Below are 20112 nucleotides of genomic sequence, written 5' to 3'. Positions count from 1 at the left end.
CCACTCCTTGCTGGGAGAAAGTAAAGAAGGTGCCCCCTATCATCGGACCCCCCAGGCTCAGAGGGGGCTCCCCTCCTTCGATGGGGAAACACTGGACCTGGTCCCCCCCCTCCATGCTCCAGCAACGCAGGGTCCCATCCAGGGAGGCAGAGAGCAGCAGGCCAGACTCCGGACAGCAAGCCAGAGAGGTCACCACACCTGCGCACACACACACACACACACACACACACACACACACACACACACACACACACACACACACACACACGTAAAGAGTGTTGTGACCTTTGTTGAATGCACTTGACTTGACTAGCTGGAATCATAGGGAAGGTTTTTTCCCCCAACCAAGTGGTTATCTCACCAGTGTGTCCTACGAACGCCATAAAAAGCCCCCAGTCAGGACCCCACACTCTGATGGAAACATCTTTGGACGCAGTGACCACAAAGTCCAGATGAAAGCTGTACACCAGTGCAGTGATATCCCTGAAGAAAAGAGGCATGTTCACTCTGTCTGCAGATCAGTTGAGGTGACATTTTGCACAAAACTGCCTACTGTCCAACAATCATGAAAACACACACACACATCTACCGTAGGTGGAGGTTCCTTTTGTGCTCCAGAACACGCCCAGCAGTGAGGTCAACGACAACCACAGCTCTCCCGTAAACGACGAAGGCCCTGTGATGCCTCTCGGGGCCCGGGGGGGCCAACGCCAGCTGGGTAAAAACGCTGTGGCGCCCAAGACCCTCCGTCACTCTCACCCGGCACACCATGTGAGTCAGACACCACACACACACGTTCCCCGCCCCCGCTGTCACCAGCTCCAGGGACTGCTCTGTGACCTGGCTAACACGCACATCCAGAGGGTCTAGAGCATTGGCTAGGGGGCGCAGCTCACTGTCCAGCAGCGTGAGGCTTGCCCCGGGCCCCCAGCCCACCAGACGCCCAGGGAGCTGAGTGGAGGTTAGGCCCATGTAGGGGACAGAGACAGAGACGGGTGGGAGGTCACGGAGACGCCCGTCTGGGTGGTACATAACGACCCTGCCTTCCCTGTGAAGGCTGATGAACCCTGCCGCCCCCTTGCCGTAGGTCATGTGGCGCACAGGGTCGTTGCAAGGGAAATGACGTACGTGCTGCAGACCATGGGTGAGAACAGCGCTCTTGACATCGACGTTTCTTATCTAGGGAAGCGGGATAGAGAGTTAGGATAAATAGACATGTCACCTACCGATTTAACAATGCCTCCAACTGAAGAGAGAGGATGCGTCCATAATGGCACCCCGTCCATAATGGCACCCTATTGCCTATATAGTAAATTATACACGGTCTATAGGGAATCGGATGCCATTTGGGACGCCCAGTGCCATCTTTTTTACCTTGTCCACATTCTGCTTCATTCCAGTGCTGAGGAACTTCCACATCCTGCGAGCTTTCCCCTTGGCGCTCTCCTCCACAGAATTCCCCTTCCCTCTCCGTAACTCTGACCCCCATGAGCGTCTAACCGCCCTGACTGCTCCCTCCTGGTCCGCTGTTGTGGGGCGGGGGGTAACCCGCAGCGTGCTCTTCCTGTCCAGGTCGGTTCCGTCGCCGAGGGGAGGGGAGGCCATGCCCATGGCCTGCACCAAGCCGCACTCCTCGTCTGTGTTGTCTGCTGAGTTGAGCATGGATATTTTGCATGCACTTCCTCTCTAACTCCGATGGGGTGGTGTTGGGGTTCTTTGGCACTCGCATGTGTCTTTCACCCTAATTCTCAGTCTAAGTGTCAGACCCTTTAGTTCAGTTGAAATATTTTCTGGTGAAGAGGGGAAAAAAATATTTCAATTTCCAACCTGTTTTCTATTTGCCAGAGGAGACAGTTGCTTTCAAGGCACTCTATCAAGACAACACCTTTGAAATTGTAGCATTTTGATGATAGATAACTACTACGTTTTCCATCATCTAAGCAGATGTTTGTGTTTATGTACCTTTTCTGTTATTGCATTCTAATGTAGCCTATACAAACCGGCACCGACATGAGACATTTTGATCAAAAACATTATCTAATCCGTCAACGATGTCAATATTTATGAACCAGAAGAAAAACACCACTGACCGTGACCATGGTAGCATCCGTAGTTCTAAACAGTAGTTCTTTCTCACACCAAAGACTGTTGTCAGCGAGTTAAGTTACAACCACATTGTAGCTAAAACTCTTCCCACGTTGTAGAGAATCTTCATTGCCGAGCGCATACCATCCGTTGCTAGGATACTGGTCACTTGATTGGGTGAAAATGTTCTGTTTGGACTCATGTCTGATGTTGGAAGGATTTAAAGAATTCGATTTATTTTAGGCCTACCCCAAAGCCGTATTATTCGGGGCGCTGAGTTTACACACAGAAAAACCTTTTGCAAACCAGGGCATAGAGAATCATAAAAAAAAGACAAGAGAAATACATGGAAAACTTTATTTAATGAAGTAACAAAAATCTTGAAAAATGATAGTTCTCTCATAGAGAAAATACTGTTATTGTATTAACATCACATCAATAAAATGAAGAGTAGCATCTATACATTCATCATGTTGCTTAGCCCTGAATGTTTGGTGTCACACTTTGAGTCATTTGGATGGGAAGAAAACACAAAGTCAATTTTTTCTATAAAACACACAGAACAGACATTGTCGGTATGCAAATGCAAAAGTTGTTCATTTGTAAATAAGCACAAACAAAGCAATTTTTATTCCAATACTGTATTTCAATATCATGCCACTATGACACCTACTGTATTTAGAATAACAAATACACAAAATAACTGAATGTGGAATGTAATAGAAATATATAGTCCATTTATATCTGCTTACATTCTGAAGTTGATCTCTTTACTGATCTAGAGATGACTGGGATTACCACTGTATGAACAAATTTGATCCAACACAGTGAGCCCCCTGGGTTGTATCCACTAGGAACCAAACGGAAGCAAACGGGGAGGGACTAACTGAATTTGTCCAATAAGAAACACTAGTGATATGTTATGACTCCCTATGACTCATTGCAAAAACTTTCAGTAAAAAAAAAACACACAAAAAAAAGTTTTAAACCGTTTGCACAAATGAATACACTCCTGACATATAACTTCAAAAGGCCTCCTGCATCATGATCTGTAGTTTCTCCAGGTCAGCAGATTCAGGCACTGTCAATCTCTTGCTGAAATACTGCATTTCTATCTTCCCCGACTGTGTTGCCAGTGATATTCCTGAATAGGTGTTCTGCTTTGCAGGGTCACCAAAAACAGCCATGGCTGTTACCCTGAGGAGAAAGAAACAGAAAGATGAATCAGGCACCATAAAAATGTATTATTGATGTGCGAATAAAAAAAATAAAAAACCTTCCCCCAATCACTAACTGGGGGATACATCACTCATATTCCATCCAGCTAAAATCCATTTATCTGCATTCTGCTTTTCATTAGTTATGAAGTATTTATACAAATGACATCTGCACTTTGTTGTTTCCATACTAATCTGTTGTTTCCATACTAATCTGTTGTTATTTACACAGAACCCTCTGCATGCTTTCATTTTGTGTCTTGGGCCATCGTCTGACAAACATTGAAATACATAATTCAATAATTTTGTAATTGAGAGTTTTTTGTGTGTGTAAAAAAAAAAAGAAGTCATTATTAATTACCTGTCAGCATCAATCTTTTCAGTGATCACAGGCTCAAAGTCTTTCTCCAGCAGGTCCCATATGTGAAGGTAGGAGGCAGCATCCAGAACACAGAAGACTGTTGGCCTGGTCTGGGCCCACTGTACTGACACCACCGGCTGCCCTGCTGTACTGCTGGTCCACTCCATCAGAGGCTGCTCACTCAGCACTGTGTGTAGTCTGACACTGCCATCCCCACAGCCCACCTGGAACACAGAGAAGCACACACACAGATCATACGTAAAACATTCACATACACACGAGCATGCACAAACGCACACAACATGAATCTCAGATACATCAATCTCAACAGCACCGATCTCACCAGGAATATGGGTTCTCCGAAGGGAGAAAAGTCGATGGAGGCGACATCAACGGGTCTGAATCCAACCACCTGAGGCCTGTAGAACTTTGGAGGAGCCTTTAACCCGTGACTGGTCCCATGGCTCACAAGACCCTATGAACAACACACATTGCCCAATACATACCATACGACACAGTGTAACTTCTGTTTATTCTGTCCACATGATCCTGGACATACTGGATGGGATGCGTCTCAAACGGCACACTATTCCCTATACAGTGCACTACTTTTTTTACACGATTTTGAGACGCATCCACAACGTTGGTCATATCCAGGATGTCTAAAATGGCAAACAGTGAAACAGAGAGAGAAGATGATTCATTGATTTGATACTGCTCACCATATTTGTGCCAATGAAAAAATGGTTGGAATCAGAAGGCAGAAATTTTAACAGCAGTGTCTGTAACAGTGTTGTTTTCTTAGCGTCTCGCGTCAAAGACCTGGAGAGAGAGAGAGAGAAAGGGACAGACTGAAATAAATACCCAGTCTTATCACTAGGTCACGAGATTCCAGGCAAAAAGACACGACACCAGCTGCACGTTAAACAGATACATATTTGACCACTGAATCATATCAGTCTTGTCAGCTGACAACAACAACAACTGTCCGTGCGACATGTAAAAACAAGCTTGTTGTGTACCGCGGGGCCCACGTTGTGGTTATTTTTGGCCCACTGACTGGCAGTGATGAATTGAATATCTGTACGTCTCACCTCTCGCTGGTGGTGAGGACTGTGGAGCTGTGGAGCAGTTTCACTTTGCCCCCAGGCCGGAGCCCTGCAAGAGAAACAGCCAGGGTCAATTGAGTGGGAGAGAAAAAAAATAAACATTGAAAGTAATGGAGGAAACATGTTAAACGTGACTGACTCACCCAGGTCTGTGTGCGAGCCGGCGTCGTTGGCTTTAGGGAGCTCCAGTACCACCTGTGGGACAGAGATGGTAACAACAGCATTGCAGAAGGACACTTCAATAATGATCCGTCTGTGCGGTTAGTAAACAGACCAATCCAATAATTCAAGATGACTAGTTATACAGTTAGTGTATAAGCAGTTATAGTAGTGATGCAAAAGCATGGGGCGGCATTGTAGCATACTAAAGACACTTACCCATAGATTCAGAACCCCATTTCCATCAAGAGAAGCCAACTGGAATGACAATCCTGATGACTCTAAGTTTGAAATTAAAGGAAGACTTTAGCTCACCGTAAATAAAACAAATGCTACTATAATTGTGTGTTTCTCATAGACCAATGTCCCAATTCTCTTTCCTTACTCCCAAAGTGTGCACTTGTTTACTTCCCTTCACAGATTTAAAAGAAAATGGCTGGTATAAGAAATATGGTGAAAACTCCAACTAGCCCCTGCCTGCACCAATCCAAGGCTTTTAGACTTGGGGAAAGTAGTAAACGAATGCACACTTCAGGAAAAAGAAGATATAATTGGGAGGCACACCAAGTCCAGTTGGAGTACCTTCGTCAGAAGCCAAAAGGGGAAGCTCTGGCCTCAGGCCCTCAGCCACGGTGGCAGGGACGGCCTCCACAGAGCTCACTGAGGACATGTGGCCCGACGCTGCCAGCACGGCATCTGATGACAGGGTGACAGAGGAGGTGACATTAACCTACTCAAAAACAGGAGATGACGCTCCTGGAAACTAGGAGTTGATACGCATCTCTCTCGGTTCAAGAAGATATTCTTAAGAGTACATATTAAAGAGTAGATTAAGTATTTTCATATGGGTGTCATCCAAATCAAAATGCCTGCCTTGATGTATATCGTACATGCAATACAATAATAAACAGAAAGAGATGAGTAGTCCCGGCGCAAAAAAAAACTCAAACTTTTCATAAAAGCATGAAACTTGGAAAAATAACAGAGCCAGAGGAAAAATCTTTTGATTGCTGACCTGTGGAGAAGGTTGGGTGGCGGAGAGTCCAGTCGTTCTCCCCTATTCTTAAAGTGTAATGGGCACTGGCGTGCTCCCTCAAGTCCCACAAGACTACAGAACCCACGGACGTGCCCGCAAACACCAGCGTGGCTTTACCAGGGCTGAAGCAGCAGCATTGCACCTGAAGGGTAAAATCAGAGAGTTGTAGTCTTGTTTCCACTAATGCTGATGCCAACCTTCAAACACATCCTCGTTGATAACGCCCATCAAATCCTAAATCAAAGCTTCAAATAGGGTCGCAAAATACCAGTAAATGCCCTCAAATTCTCCTATTTCCCAGAAATCCTGGTTGCGGTTCCCTGCTTATTCCGGGAATCTTCCAAAAAGGGATTTCTGGAAAACCTGGGAATTTTGGGAAACCCCATCTAAAACAACTCTCTGAGTTGCAGTGGTTTAGTGGCACCTCGGACTCGTAGACAAGAATCTTCTGTGGGCGGGAGGGCTCCCAGATGTTCCAGATACAGATGATGGTCTTGCTGTCGAGCCGCACGGCGCTGGGCTTGGCTGAGGGGTTGTGCACAGACAGCATGGTCTGCCTCTGCACCTGGGAGAATTGAACCAGGCTGATCTGACGACCTGCGAGCAGGGAAAACAATAGGACTGAGACAAACTAGCTTATATACAAACATGGCAAAAATAGCGTTGGTTGTTATGGGTGCTGCCTTTGGGAACACGGGCCAGACCTTCAGTTCAGGACAGTGGCAAGACCCAAGTTGCTGAAAGTGCATGGCATGAGCTAATTAGGGACTGTTCTACACTGCAATGACAGCAATGTGAAAGGCTGAACACAAAGTACGAACATTATAACTGGGTGTCAGGTAACTTGCCATATAGAAATGGAAGCTTGGTATTGAGCTGTAAACACCCGTCGCTGAAAGAGAGAGTGTCTGCTTGAGTCCTCAGCTTCTTCAGTGATTGCTTCTCAGCCCTATCCTCTTCCAACAGTACCGCAACCACCTAATAACAGCAAAACAGAGAGCACAAAGCACTAGTAACTGCAAGAAGAGGGAAAATTTGCAATGTAGTGACGACAAAAAGGTTACTTTGATTCGAAGAGAAATGTAGCATCATAGGCTATACCTGTGAAGCTGAGCGCAGAAATGTTGCTAGGCGCTGTGAATCGATGCTCAGTTTGGTCACAGATTCATCAGACGCCTCGTGGGAAAGTTTAGGACCTGTTGCAGCGTGGGAATAAAACACATTCCAAATGGCAGCACATTCCCTACATAGTGCACTACTTGCTCTGGTCAACCGTAGTGCCCTATAAAGGGAGTAGGGTGCTATTTTGGATGTAGTCATAGATTTGATAGAGTACAGATCACAGTGCACGTTTCCTCACCTCCACAGCCTACGTTCCTCTCCGCAGGATGCTGTGTCCACTTCTCGCTCATCTCGATCTCCTCCGTTTGAATGTCGCGATCAGTATTGTCCTCGTTGCACTGGACGTAAGCCTGGAAAGTGAGGATGCATTGGGTTTATCACATTGATATGAATAAAAAGACAAGCAAGCTTACTGCCACAATGATGTCATTAACGAGCAGACCAGGGTTCAGATACTATTTGAAATCTTTTACGGTAGACTGTCTGGAGTACCAGACGGGTGGCGTTTGCACTATTTTGAAACTATTCTATTGGTTCCTTTGCGCCAGGCAAGCTCAATGAAGCCCAAATAAAGTATTTGAAATGATTTTGAATAGTATTTGTACCCAGGTCTGTTAAGCATAGGCAAACCTGTTTTGTGTTTGTTGTTCCAAAGTTTTTGATGTACATGTCATATTCATTGACAGGGGGCAGATCCAGGAGGGAGAAGGTGATGGAGTAGTCCAGGTCGATCAGGCGAAGCAGCTCTGTACTGCGTTTCCTGGGGTGGGCCCATATCACATACAGAGAGTAGGAGATATTATATAGCAGGTTTAGGAAACAAGGAAACACAACAGCCATCTCACTCTCCAACCAAGGCGCATGAATTGAGGAGCAAATTGAAATTAAGGGGAAATTCAGCAACTCTTGGCGGACAGTGGAAGTTGATAAAAGTGCTTCTTTAACAATAAAGAACAAATATAGCTGCGATCAGCAACGAACGGGGTTCACAGGATGACAGAAAGGACACAAGATCAGTTGGGTAACAAAGCAAGCACTCCCATCCTGTAGGAGCCCATCTTCCTTTATGTGCAATCAGTGAAAGCATTACTATGTTTATCTCTCAATATCACATTGATGACGCAAGTGAAGTTTAGTCTAGTGCTGTAGGTTGGTCATCTTTCAATGCAGCAGGTAGTCATTATTAAAAGTCATTACTTAATGTATTGAGTTTATTTACCAATTCTTCGGGTCAAATCGGTTTGTGTAAATGGTTTAAATCTCAGTTGCTACACTCGACACTAGCATAACAAAATACCGCAATACACTCTCAAAGCTGTAATACGCTGAATAAAATATCCACTTTTCACTACGTTCAGACCAACAATATGCGATTATACAGAAATACTAATCACAATATTTCACATTGTTTGTCCAGATCATTTAAATCTAACATTCATTTACATGAAACAAAGTCCACTTGATCAATATTTATTGCTCTAGTATCCTGTGTTGCCACCGGTGCCAATGACATCTATAGTGCCACTAACTGGTCTGGTGCAGCCATCTAAGGTTGCAGTGGCTTTATATTCACACAGTTTCTAAAGGACATATACATAAGCTGTGCGTACCATATTTCATGGCCCCTTGTCCATCTGTTCAGTTCTTATAGCCCTGGTGTGACATAGTGCCATCTAGCGGTGTACTGTGGCCGACAGAATGCGGAAACTAATCCTTCTCAAATTCATTAGAGGCTAATTCATTGAGTCTATATATCAAATCTGGAGTCAATCTGACTCATGGTTCATGATGATTTTGAGCATTAGTGTTAAATATGCAAAGATGTATTTTATTATATAGTTTCCTTGTTCTTGCGGTTAATCTTATGGACGTCGAAATTGATAGGCCATTGTGGAGTTTGATTTACAGTGGTTTAAATGGACACCTAGGATTTATGATATAACTCCGCCATTTTTTCACCAATCCCTTAGCTTAATATACATGTTTTTTTTATCCAACCCTACTATGTAAAAAAAAGTTATGTAATCAAAGGTCAATGTTTACTTTTTTATTATTTTTTAAAATAAGTCTGACAGTACTTTTGACAGTATTTCAATTAGAAGAAATTATGGTTTGACGTGACTAAAATGCATCAGAAAAGGTTAATAGGAAGTTCAGAAGATCATCAGGCAATAATTTTGTATGATATTCTGTGTAGAAAATATCATCATTGATGATGTTCTTTTCCCCCCCAGTCTGATTTAGTGCCCTCTGTTCTAATTACTCTGTTCTAAAGGCTGCTAGGGAGACAGAAGACACATACCCGAGAGTCTTATCTTTCAGTGACGAGGTCATAATATGTTGAAGCTTAAACTGTTCAAAAGACTGAGCCACATTTGTAGGAAGAAAACAGAAACCACAACTGTTTTTTTGATTTCAGATTATCTCTCAACTTAATTTTCAAATCAGACAACCCCACATGGGGTCGTGTCCAATGTTCCCTCTGATATTTTTCTGCTGATCGCAAACCAGAACCTTGTGAAATCTCTGTGCAACTTCCGAGACGCGTTTACTGTGAACACTGAGGCTGTAAGGCTTTAATTTATTGTTTTAACAGTGGCCAATCAGGCTCTACTGTGGCTATTTGATCATAATGTAGGCCTACCATGAAAAACAATAATGAAAATGCATCACATAACATTTTAACATGGAAATAGCAGTTCGATCTTCCGGCCTACAGTAGCAGCCAATGTGTGGTGTTCAATGTAGATCTCCATTCCATGAGACTTTTGAAAAAAACACGCAGGGTTTGACATTAACCTGTTTATCCACTTGTCTTTCAGACAAGGAGGTGACTGAATGTTTTGTTTCGTTGTGTTGTTTGATGCAAGAAACCACTTTACAAAATAAAATGCATTTATTATTCCCATACAATTATTACAGAAAATCAGAAAAATTATTCTACCCTCTGCCTATTAGGTACTTAGCTTATTCAAGCTGGTCTCAAAATACACAACTGCCCCTTTAAGACATAAAAGAAAGCGCTTTACCCGATTCCCTTTTCAAAGATGGCTAGATGCATGTACACGTTTTGTGCTCTTGTAGGAAGGAATCACTCGCACATTTCTGACTACAAATTAGCTATAACTGGACTAATAACTCACTAACTAGCAAAGAATATAAACAAATGTGCACACGTGGCTATCCGCAGCTCAAGCTTTGATCTCAAAACAAGCGCTAATAATCCAGCTCATAGTGAATGGCACAAATCCATATATGGCAACGGTCTATTTGCATATAGGCCTACTGCAGCCCTGATTGGTTATGGCGCACCGGTATGTGTTGAGTATGGGCCTGAGTCGTGCCTGTCAATGCAATAGAATCCTACTCCAATGCGCTCTCTTGCATAGTTCGTTTTGCATACTAAGTCTTGCATAGTTAGTTTTGTTTCGGGATGTTGCATTGAAAGTGGCTAATATTGCGTTGACTCGATCACAATTCCCACAGTAAAGGGAAATGTTGATAGTGTTAACTAATGGGAGCTGCGTGCCAGTGTACAGTTTAGAAGGAACATTGGTTGTGAACCTTGGCTTTCAAGTTCCTAAGTCAAACTGGGGTGACGGACATAAGCGTTTAAGTGAGACTGCTTATAACAGTGCCACCTATAGGCCAATCGGTGCCATTATTTTTGATGAAGTTACTCATGGCCTCTAGTTTCTGTGTGGCAAATAAATGAGATATTTGACCATGTAAAGTGGGAATAAATCTATCAATTCAGAGAATAACAATAGGTTTCAAAGCTTCACTGTGAACCCCTAATAACAATTAAAAAAAAGCCTTATTGTAAACTTCCACTGTCCTCCAAGCGTTGCTGAATTTACTCTTCACATCAGTTGACTCACAGGGTTTACAGTAGGGCTCTGAATCTATCAATTTTAACCGCATTTCCCTCTCAAATGTATCACACTCACAGTTAGTTCCATTAGACTTACTTCTGTTTGCTGGCAACCTTTTTGCTGACCTCACGATGCTTCGCAGCGACAAAGTCCATGAACCTCCCGGGCTGTGAAACTTTACTTTGAGGCGTTTCAGAATCTATGGCCAAGAAATGTTTTCGTTATTCAAACAGGCTTCGTACAATTTGTCCTAAAAGACAGTCCTAAATAATAAACAAGTCTTTATTTTTCATACCAGGGTCGTATCAACCAAACGGGCTGAAACGGGGAGCGACCTACCAGAATGATCCAATAAGAAACAATATTTTTTGGTTTTCCATTCGAAAACGTTTTGCTATGGTATGCACTCTTGACTACGACCGAGTAGTGTTGAGCATTTACCATACCTCTTGACCTTTTGGGTCTGTCGTCCTCCTCTGTGCTTAGCCTGGGCTGGGCAGAGCCCACTCTCTCGTTCTCCTCATCCATGGCTCTCTGAATGGCCTCGATCTCCTCCCTCCTCTGTGAACTAATTTCCTCCCTCGCTTCTCTCTCTTCATGGCTGCGTGTCTGCTTTTCATCCTCTCCCTCGCTGTCATCCACATCCTCAAAATCCTCCTCATAATCCTTTGGAGATAAAAAATAAATTAAAAAAAGTTTTAAGCTGCTCTTATAATGGTGTTGTAACAACTAGTAACACGTGTAACTACCATCTACCATTGCTGATTGTCAGTGCTTGAATACATTTAATCACTCACCATTTTCTGGAAAAGCAATCCATTTAGAGCATGCGTGATATATAATGAAACAAAAGAAAAAAACTGAAATACAAATGGAGTTACTAAGAAAATTCACCCTCTATAGGCTTTGACTCTTCTCACCTCAAAGTCCTCTTCATAGTCCTGAGCTTCATCATAGCCACGGTCCTCAGCCGTGGCCTCCGCGATTTCCACCTACAGATGCAGTTCATTTCAGATGCAATTATTTTCAGATGCAATTCATTTCAGTCAATAGCTTGTATTTAACACATCTAACTTCATGCGAGACCTGCGGTGCATTCAGTTTGGTTCAACATTTGCTAAGTTGCGGTTTGTACTTAATGACACGTTTCCCAAAACGGTGTTGACCGTTCGTCCTTTGAGGTACGTTTGCTCTTTTGGTGGGTGTGGCCTGATCAATATGGGTGTGACCATTTGAAATCACAAAACTTGTGCAGCACACCATACATAATCACCCTCTGAGCCACCATAATCGCGACGTTCTTCAACTGAACGCACCCCTATTAGTTAAATACATAGACAAATATACAGAGCATTTACAGAAATAGTATATCCATGTGAATGTTGCCATGCAACAAGCTGGAGCATGGGTGCATTCGGAAAGTATTCAGACCCCTTGACTGTTTCCACATGTCATTACGTTACAGCCTTATTATAAAACGGATTTAAAAAATTTACCCCCAACAATCTTTTTTGTGTTTTTTTGTGCAAATGTATTAAAAATAAAAATCTCAAATACCTTATTATGAGACTCTAAATTGAGCTCAGGTGCATCCTGTTTCCATTAATCATCCTTGAGATGTTTCAACAACTTGGGAGTCCACCTGTGGTAAATCCAGTTGATTGGACATGATTTGGAAAGGCACAAACCGGTCTATATAAGGTCCCACAGTTGACACTGCATGTCAAAGCAAAAACCAAGCCATGAAGTCGAAGGAATTGTCCGTAGTTCTCCGAGACAGGATTGTGTCGAGGCACAGACCTGGGAAAGGGTACCAAAACATTTCTGCAGCATTGAAGGTCCCCAAGAACATAGTGACCTCCATAATTTTTTAAATTGAACCTTTGTTTAACTAGGCAGGTCAGTTAAGAACAAATTCTTATTTACAATGATGGCCTACCCCGGCCAAACCCGGACGATGCTGGGCCAATTATGCGCCGCCCTATGGGACTCCCAATCACGGCCGGATGTGAAACAACCTGGAATCAAACTAGGGACTGTAGTGACGCCTCTTGCACTAAGATGCAGTGCCTTAGACCACTGCGCCACTCGGGAGCCCACTTGGATTCTTAAACGGGAGAAATTTGAAACCACCTAGACTCTTCCTAGAGCTGGCCACTCGGCCAAACTGAGCAATCAGGGGAGAAAGGCCTTGGTCAGGGAAGTGGCCAAGAACCCGATGGTCACTCTGACAGAGCTCCAGAGTTCCTCTGTGGAGATGGGAGAACCTTCCAGAAGGACAACCATCTCTGCAACACTCCACCAATCAGGTCTTTATGGGAGACTGGCCAGACGGAAGCCACTCCTCAGTAAAAGGAAAATGACAGCCCGCTTGGAGTTTGCCAAAAGGCACCTAAAGGACTCTGACCATGAGAAACAAGATTCTCTGGTCTGATGAAACAAAGATTGAACGCTTTGGCCTGAATGCCAAGTGTCACGTCTGGAGGAAACCTGGAACCATCCCTACGGTGAAGCATGGTGGTGACAGCATCATGCTGTGGGGATGTTTTTCAGCGGCAGAGAGTCTAGTCAGGATCTAGGGAAAGATGAACCGAGAAAAGTACAGAGAGATCCTTGATGAAAACCTGCTCCAGAGCACTCAGGACCTCAGACTGGGGTGAAGGTTCACCTTCCAACAAGACATCGACCCTAAGCACACAGCCAAGACAACGCAGGAATGGTTTTAGGACAAGTCTCTGAATGTCCTTGAGTAGCCCAGCCAGAGCCCGGACATGAACCCGATCGAACATCTATGGAAAGACCAGAAAATAGCTGTGCAGCGACGCTCCCCATCCTAGCGGACAGAGCTTGAGAGGATCTGCAGAGAAGAATGGGAAAAACTCCCCAATTACAGATGTACCAAGCTTGTAGCGTCATATCCAAGAAGACTCGAGGCTGTAATCGCTGCCAAAGGTGCTACAACAAAGTACTGAGTAAAGGGTCGGAATACTTATGTAAATGTCATATTCCAGGTTTATATTTTTTTATAAATTTGCAAAAATGTATAAAAACAGTGTTTGCTTTATGGGATATTGTGTGTAGATTTGAGAAGAAAAAATATATATTTCATCCATTTTAGAATAAGGCTGTAGCTTGTAAGTCAAGGGATCTGAATACTTTCCAAATGCACTGCATGTTAAGGCAAGCAAAGCAATGAAGCCATCAACAAAAGGTGCCACTGCAAACATTTGCCAATAATGAAAGAGAAATATTAGAACAGGTTGGAAAATACTGTGGGGCCATGTTAACATAAACAAGCATTTAAAAATTAAATGGGTTCTCACACACCAAATGCATATCAGCCAATGAAAAGCGGCAATATACATGCATGTGACGCTAAATCGTAGCTGGTCCAATCAGATAACACGTTAGCCCTATACTAACCTCAACAGGTGGTACTGATTATAACCTGGCACAACTTCTTTAGCCTATGAAAGATCTTAATATATCTTTATACCCACCAACCAATGGCATTTCTTAAAATAGGTCAACCCTGGCCACTGGAGGGATATTTTAAACCTACAAATTCAAGGTTTACTTGATCTGTTGTTCTGTAACAAAATGTTGTGTGCCAATATTGCACTGATGCAGCCTTGACTAGGCTACTACTAATGTTTAACAACATTTTCGCTTCACGGTGGCACATACTGCTAAAGCGGTTGACTCGCAATCGATAGTGCATTTAACTGTGGGTTTGAATAGCCCCCTCGCAGCAAGCATTTTTGTTGAGGAAAAAAACTGTCCACTGCCGGTCCTTGATGCTCGCCGACCCTTGCCACAATCTGCGACAATTAAGTGGTAGGCACTTTACACAGACAGTAATTTGACCAGTCAGTCAAATACATGTGAGAGTTGCTTTGATGATCAGAACATTCTGTTGGACTTACGTACGTTAACAACACTTCCATCCATGAAGAAGTGTTGGAACACGTCCAACTACTTCAACAATTCTAATTGGCTGATGCACTTACAGTGGGGCAAAAAAATATTTAGTCAGCCACCAATTGTGCAAGTTCTCCCACGTAAAAAGATGAGAGAGGCCTGTTATTTTCATCATAGGTACACTTCAACTATGACAGACAAAATGAGAAGAAACTAATCCAGAAAATCACATTGTAGGATTTTTTATGAATTTATTTGCAAATTATGGTGGATAATAAGTATTTGGTCACCTACAAACAAGCAAGATTTCTGGCTCTCACAGACCTGTAACTTCTTCTTTAAGAGGCTCCTCTGTCCTCCACTCGTTACCTGTATTAATGGCACCTGTTTGAACTTGTTATCAGTATAAAAGACACTTGTCCACAACCTCAAACAGTCACACTCCAAACTCCACTATGGCCACGACCAAAAAGCTGTCAAAGGACACCAGAAACAAAATGGTAGACCTGCACCAGGCTGGGAAGAGTGAATCTGCAATAGGTAAGCAGCTTGGTTTGAAGAAATCAACTGTGGGAGCAATTAATCTCCCTCGATCTGGAGCTCCACGCAAGATCTCACCCCGTGGGGTCAAAATGATCACAAGAACAGTGAGCAAAAATCCCAGAACCACACCGGGGGACCTAGTGAATGACCTGCAGAGAGCTGGGACCAAAGTAACAAAGCCTACCATCAGTAACACACTACGCCGCCAGGGACTCAAATCCTGCAGTGCCAGACGTGTCCCCCTGCTTAAGCCAGTACATGTCCATGCCCGTCTGAAGTTTGCTAGAGAGCATTTGGATGATCCAGAAGAAGATTGGGAGAATGTCATATGGTCAGATCAAACCAAAATAGCACTTTTTGTTAAAAACTCAACTCATCGTGTTTGGAGGACAAAGAATGCTGAGTTGCATCCAAAGAACACCATACCTACTGTGAAGCATGGGGGTGGAAACATAATGCTTTGGGTCTGTTTTTCTGCAAAGGGACCAGGACGACTGATCCGTGTAAAGGAAAGAATGAATGGCGCCATGTATCGTGAGATTTTGCGTGAAAACCTCCTTCCATCAGCAAGGGCATTGAAGATGAAACGTGGCTGGGTCTTTCAGCATGACAATGATCCCAAACACACCGCCCAGGCAATGAAGGAGTGGCTTCGTAAGAAGCATTTCAAGGTCCTGGAGTGGCCTAGCCAGTCTCCAGATCTCAACCCCATAGAAAATCTTTGGAGGGAGTTGAAAGCCCCAAAACATCACTGCTCTAGAGGAGATCTGCATGGAGGAATGGGCCAAAATACCAGAAACAGTGTGTGAAAACCTTGTGAAGACTTACAGAAAACGTTTGACCTCTGTCATTGCCAACAAAGGGTATATAAAAAGTTTTGAGATAAACTTTTGTTATTGACCAAATACTTATTATCCATAATTTGCAAATAAATTCATAAAAAATCCTACAATGTGATTTTCTGGATTTTTTTTTCTCATTTTGTCTGTCATAGTTGAAGTGTACCTATGATGAAAATTACAGGCATCTCTCATCTTTTGAAGTGGGAGAACATGCACAATTGGTGGCTGACTAAATACTTTTTCCCCCACTGTATAATCATAATCATTGCCTCCTGCTGAAGTTAGCATAGGGCTAACTTTTAACATGCTATCTGATAGGACGAGCTACAATTTAGCATTGGGTCATAAGCAAGTAAATCAACACTTTTCATTGGCTTATATGCATTCTGTGTGTGAGAACCCATTGAACTTTAAATGCTTGCTTATGTTCGCAAGTAATGACCCTGTATATCTATAGACAAGGCTTGTGAACTTATCTGATTTTAAATGCACTGAAACATACAAAATGCCACAGTCAATTTTGACAGACCCCAATTCAAAATGCAACGCTCTTGGTCTGAATTGGGTGTGTGTTAAGCAGCTATGGTCCAAAACAAATAGCCATGCTCTATTCTCATGCTAGCAGAGGTATTGACGGTAGATAGATATGGCCATGAGAAAAACCCCATCATGAAAAGAAGTCTTACGGGCTCCTCTGTGTCACTTAATTGTTTCTGACTAGACCTCCACGCTGACTCAGATCGCATCACTACTTCCTGGCTCACACAGGGGAAACACACAGGAAAAAAAGAGTCATGAAAACACATATACTATATATGAGGAACATCTATTGAAAAGGGAGAGGGACTGTTTATCACTTGTTGTTTTCTCCATATTCCCTTTTCCTATATTATTTTTTAGACTTTTTTATGATGTAAACTGTGTAGTAAAATGCACTTTGAATAAACTATTGACTTTGTGACACTAACCTTAGTTTTAACAGGCTCTGTCTTATCCTTGTGAACTCTGAGGTCTGAGGATGATGATTTCTTGGCGCTGGTCCGTTCTGTGGAATCCTTCTCAGGAATTGCTTCTTCTCTGTGCCTCCTCTCTCTATGTTTATCCCTCTTTCCCTCCCTCTCTCTGTCCGATCCCTTTCGTTCCCTGTGCACTCGCTCACTCTCCACTTCTCTGGAATCACCGTCATGTCTCCGACTTTCACCTGTATCCTGTAACAAAAATATACCCCAGGATGTGAGCCAGGGTGTAGGTTGAAGTTGTCCCTGGATTCTGCTCATACATTTACATCTTGGATCAGTTTTACATTTTAACCACTAACGGTTAAGAAGGTTAGGATTGGGGGAGGTGATGCTGATCCTAGATCTGTACCTAGGGGAAACTTCACCCCAGAGTGTAAGCCAGCGGAACCAGTCAGACCATTGGGGTGTTGATACCTTATTTTTTAATTTGGGGAATAAAGAACATGTTAACGACAATATTGAAGACGCTTACGTGTTGTGCTCTCTCTTTGTGTCTCCTTTCTCTCTCCTCCTTTTCTTTTCTATGTTGCTCCCTGTATTCTGAAATAAAAATAACAATGTATTGACATACGATGACTAGTGAGGTAGTAAGGTATATTTTTCCCCTGGATAACTTTACCTCTTTCTTCCTTTTGTCCTGAATGCTCTTTGTCCGTGTGTCTTTCTTTTCTTTCCTTGTCTTTCTGCGATCTGTCCTTGTAGCGTTCACTCTCTTTCAGATACTCCCTCTCCTTATGTCTATCTCTCTTCTCACGATCATGCTCTCTATCCCTGTCTCTCCCTCCCTCCGCCCTCTCCTCATTTCTCTTTCTATCTCTGTCAGACCTTCGCTCCCTGTCCCTCTCTCCTGTTTCACTCTCCTTGTTTTTCTCCTTCTCTTTATCCCTGTCGCTCTTCCTCAGCGCATCTCTTTCCCTCTCCCTTGTCCTCTCCGTATCCCTTTCTCTGGCCTTTACCCTCTCCCTATCCCTGTTTTCTTTTTCTTCTCTATCATGCATTTTGTCCCGACTGTCTCTGTCCCCATTCCTGTACTTAACATTCTCTGTGCCTTTAATAACCCTATCTTGCGCTCTGCTCCTTTCTTTGTCTCTCTCCTCCTTTTCGCCCATCCTGTCTCTCGAGCCGTCTATCCTTCTGTCTTGATGCCTGTCCTTGTCTGTATCTCTGGGTTTTGTTCTCTCTCGGGTCCCATCTCTCTCTCTGTTCTTCTCTCTCTCCCTTCTGGCCTCCCTCTCTGGGTCTCTGTGGCGTCGCTCGACTGACTCCCCCGTCCTGTGTCTTCTCTCATCATCTCTCCTCCTGCTGCTGCTAGATTCTTCATCGTGTCCTCCACCCTGACAACAAGACACATTATTCATTGCACATGATACAATCGAGGCAAGCTTATCATAAAACATTTTGCTACACTTGTCACGTGACTGAATTTACCCTTATGTGCCTCCTAAGGTCATCTGATTTCCATGTATCTTCCTTTGTTATTTTCTAAATAATAGACAAGGAATACATCATTATTCTCACTGACAATAAGCACAGCAATAACCAAGCAAAGAATATTGATGCATAGCTATAAATGTAGCTAGCTATGTTAGTTATCAATTGGTTTGATAACCAATCAACTAACGTTAACTAGTCTTGCTTGTAGATTGTCCTCTAGCAATATAGATAGCTAACGTTACTAAGTTAGTTAGATAGCTAGCTAAAGCAGGTTATTCCTGGCTGGACTGGACGTTGGCGTTAGCTAGCTAGCAAGCTACTAAATTAGCTAGCCTAACGTTACCTATCTCTACATTTGCACGCATATATGTGTAAAATTGTTATGTATTTAGTCACCATTTTACCTTATCTGTAGGCATGATATCGCCTGTCTCTTCCTCATGAAATATTCAATTTATATCAGAAATAAAGATTACGAATTTGTGTTGACATTATTCAGCGCCTTGACACCAGATTTCGATTGCGCAAGCGCACTTGACTGAAACTAAGGCGAGTGCGTCATGTTCTCTTGACAACAGGATTGTCAACCGATCGAAGAGCTCTCTGGACGCAAAGAACTTATCGCCATGGATACACAGTCCAAATATATCAATAGCAGATGCATCTATTTATCATGGCAAGTCCAGACCCTGCTCGACAATGACTAAATTCCATTATATTGGCAAGTCTGTGTAAAGCCATATAATCATCATTCAGATTAAAACAAATAAAAAACTGCATGAATGTGCTTTATTTAGTGTAGCCCGGGTGCTAGTCAGTTTCTGCTCTTATGAAATTGTCTGGCCCGAACAAAGCAAAGGCCAACACATGGCGTTATTAATCTGGTATTTATGGTTTCATTTTACCGTCCAAACGCATTGTATGCAGCCGGCAATACACTCATATTCCCCGTGGATCGGTTCGTACCTAAAATATTCTCCATTCAGGATGCAAAGTCGTCGATTTCCTCCTTAACTAGATTTAATGGCGAGAAGGCAAAATAAAAAACTATAAAAAATATTAATTTTTATATTTTATTTTGGGGGATTAATCACATTCTTTATTATTTTGTTGTTTTATTTGTATTATTATATATATATTATATATTTTTCAACAATAATTACAATATAACACATCACATTGCTAGTGGCTAATGCTACTTCCTGATGTTGAGTCCTCCTGTCAGGGGTAAACAACAGACTGCTGCAGCCTAATTGGCTGAACGCGATACGCGTCCTTGACTAGCTTTCAGTGGCATTAACCACTCTAGCATGGTGATGTTTCATAAAGCAAGTACGCATATTTACCCCGTTTTCTTCAGCATTTTCTCCATTAAATCTAGTTAAGGAG

At 43.0% G+C, this 20112-nt stretch overlaps 1 protein-coding gene across 3 annotated transcripts; it reads right to left on the bottom strand.

The window, feature by feature from the left end:
- Positions 1 to 2428: 2428 nt before the first annotated feature.
- On the bottom strand, positions 2429 to 19272 carry dync2i1 (dynein 2 intermediate chain 1). 3 transcript variants are annotated; one of them, XM_029661562.2, is made up of 23 exons: positions 19128 to 19272; positions 18718 to 18771; positions 17909 to 18623; positions 17762 to 17829; positions 17239 to 17478; positions 16957 to 17025; positions 11885 to 11956; positions 11411 to 11630; positions 11061 to 11163; positions 7720 to 7849; positions 7328 to 7439; positions 7069 to 7163; positions 6816 to 6945; positions 6392 to 6564; positions 5947 to 6109; positions 5514 to 5627; positions 5151 to 5212; positions 4916 to 4967; positions 4758 to 4821; positions 4386 to 4485; positions 4007 to 4138; positions 3664 to 3887; positions 2429 to 3282 (listed from the first exon to the last, which is right to left on the bottom strand). In XM_029661562.2, the coding sequence occupies exons 1-23, from the start codon at positions 19140 to 19142 to the stop codon at positions 3111 to 3113; spliced, it is 3279 nt and encodes a 1092-aa protein (XP_029517422.1). In that variant the 5' UTR covers positions 19143 to 19272; the 3' UTR covers positions 2429 to 3110. The 3 variants fall into 3 exon arrangements, with proteins under 3 accessions (XP_029517422.1, XP_029517424.1, XP_064875622.1); XM_029661564.2 differs by lacking the exon at positions 16957 to 17025; XM_065019550.1 differs by lacking the exon at positions 18718 to 18771.
- Between the last annotated feature and the right edge of the window lie 840 nt (positions 19273 to 20112).

Source organism: Oncorhynchus nerka, linkage group LG6 (genome assembly GCF_034236695.1).
Source record: "Oncorhynchus nerka isolate Pitt River linkage group LG6, Oner_Uvic_2.0, whole genome shotgun sequence".
NCBI classification, from domain to species: Eukaryota; Metazoa; Chordata; class Actinopteri; order Salmoniformes; family Salmonidae; genus Oncorhynchus; species Oncorhynchus nerka.
The sequence above is the reverse complement of the archived record's forward strand: the minus strand, read 5'-3'. Positions and strand labels throughout refer to the sequence as shown.

Coding starts and splice junctions, on each gene's coding strand:
- dync2i1 (XM_029661562.2), bottom strand. Junction 11,957..16,956: donor TAAGTGACACAGAGGAGCCC/GTAAGACTTCTT, acceptor CTGCATCTGTAG/GTGGAAATCGCGGAGGCCAC. Junction 4,139..4,385: donor TTTTCATTGGCACAAATATG/GTGAGCAGTATC, acceptor TGTTGTTCATAG/GGTCTTGTGAGCCATGGGAC.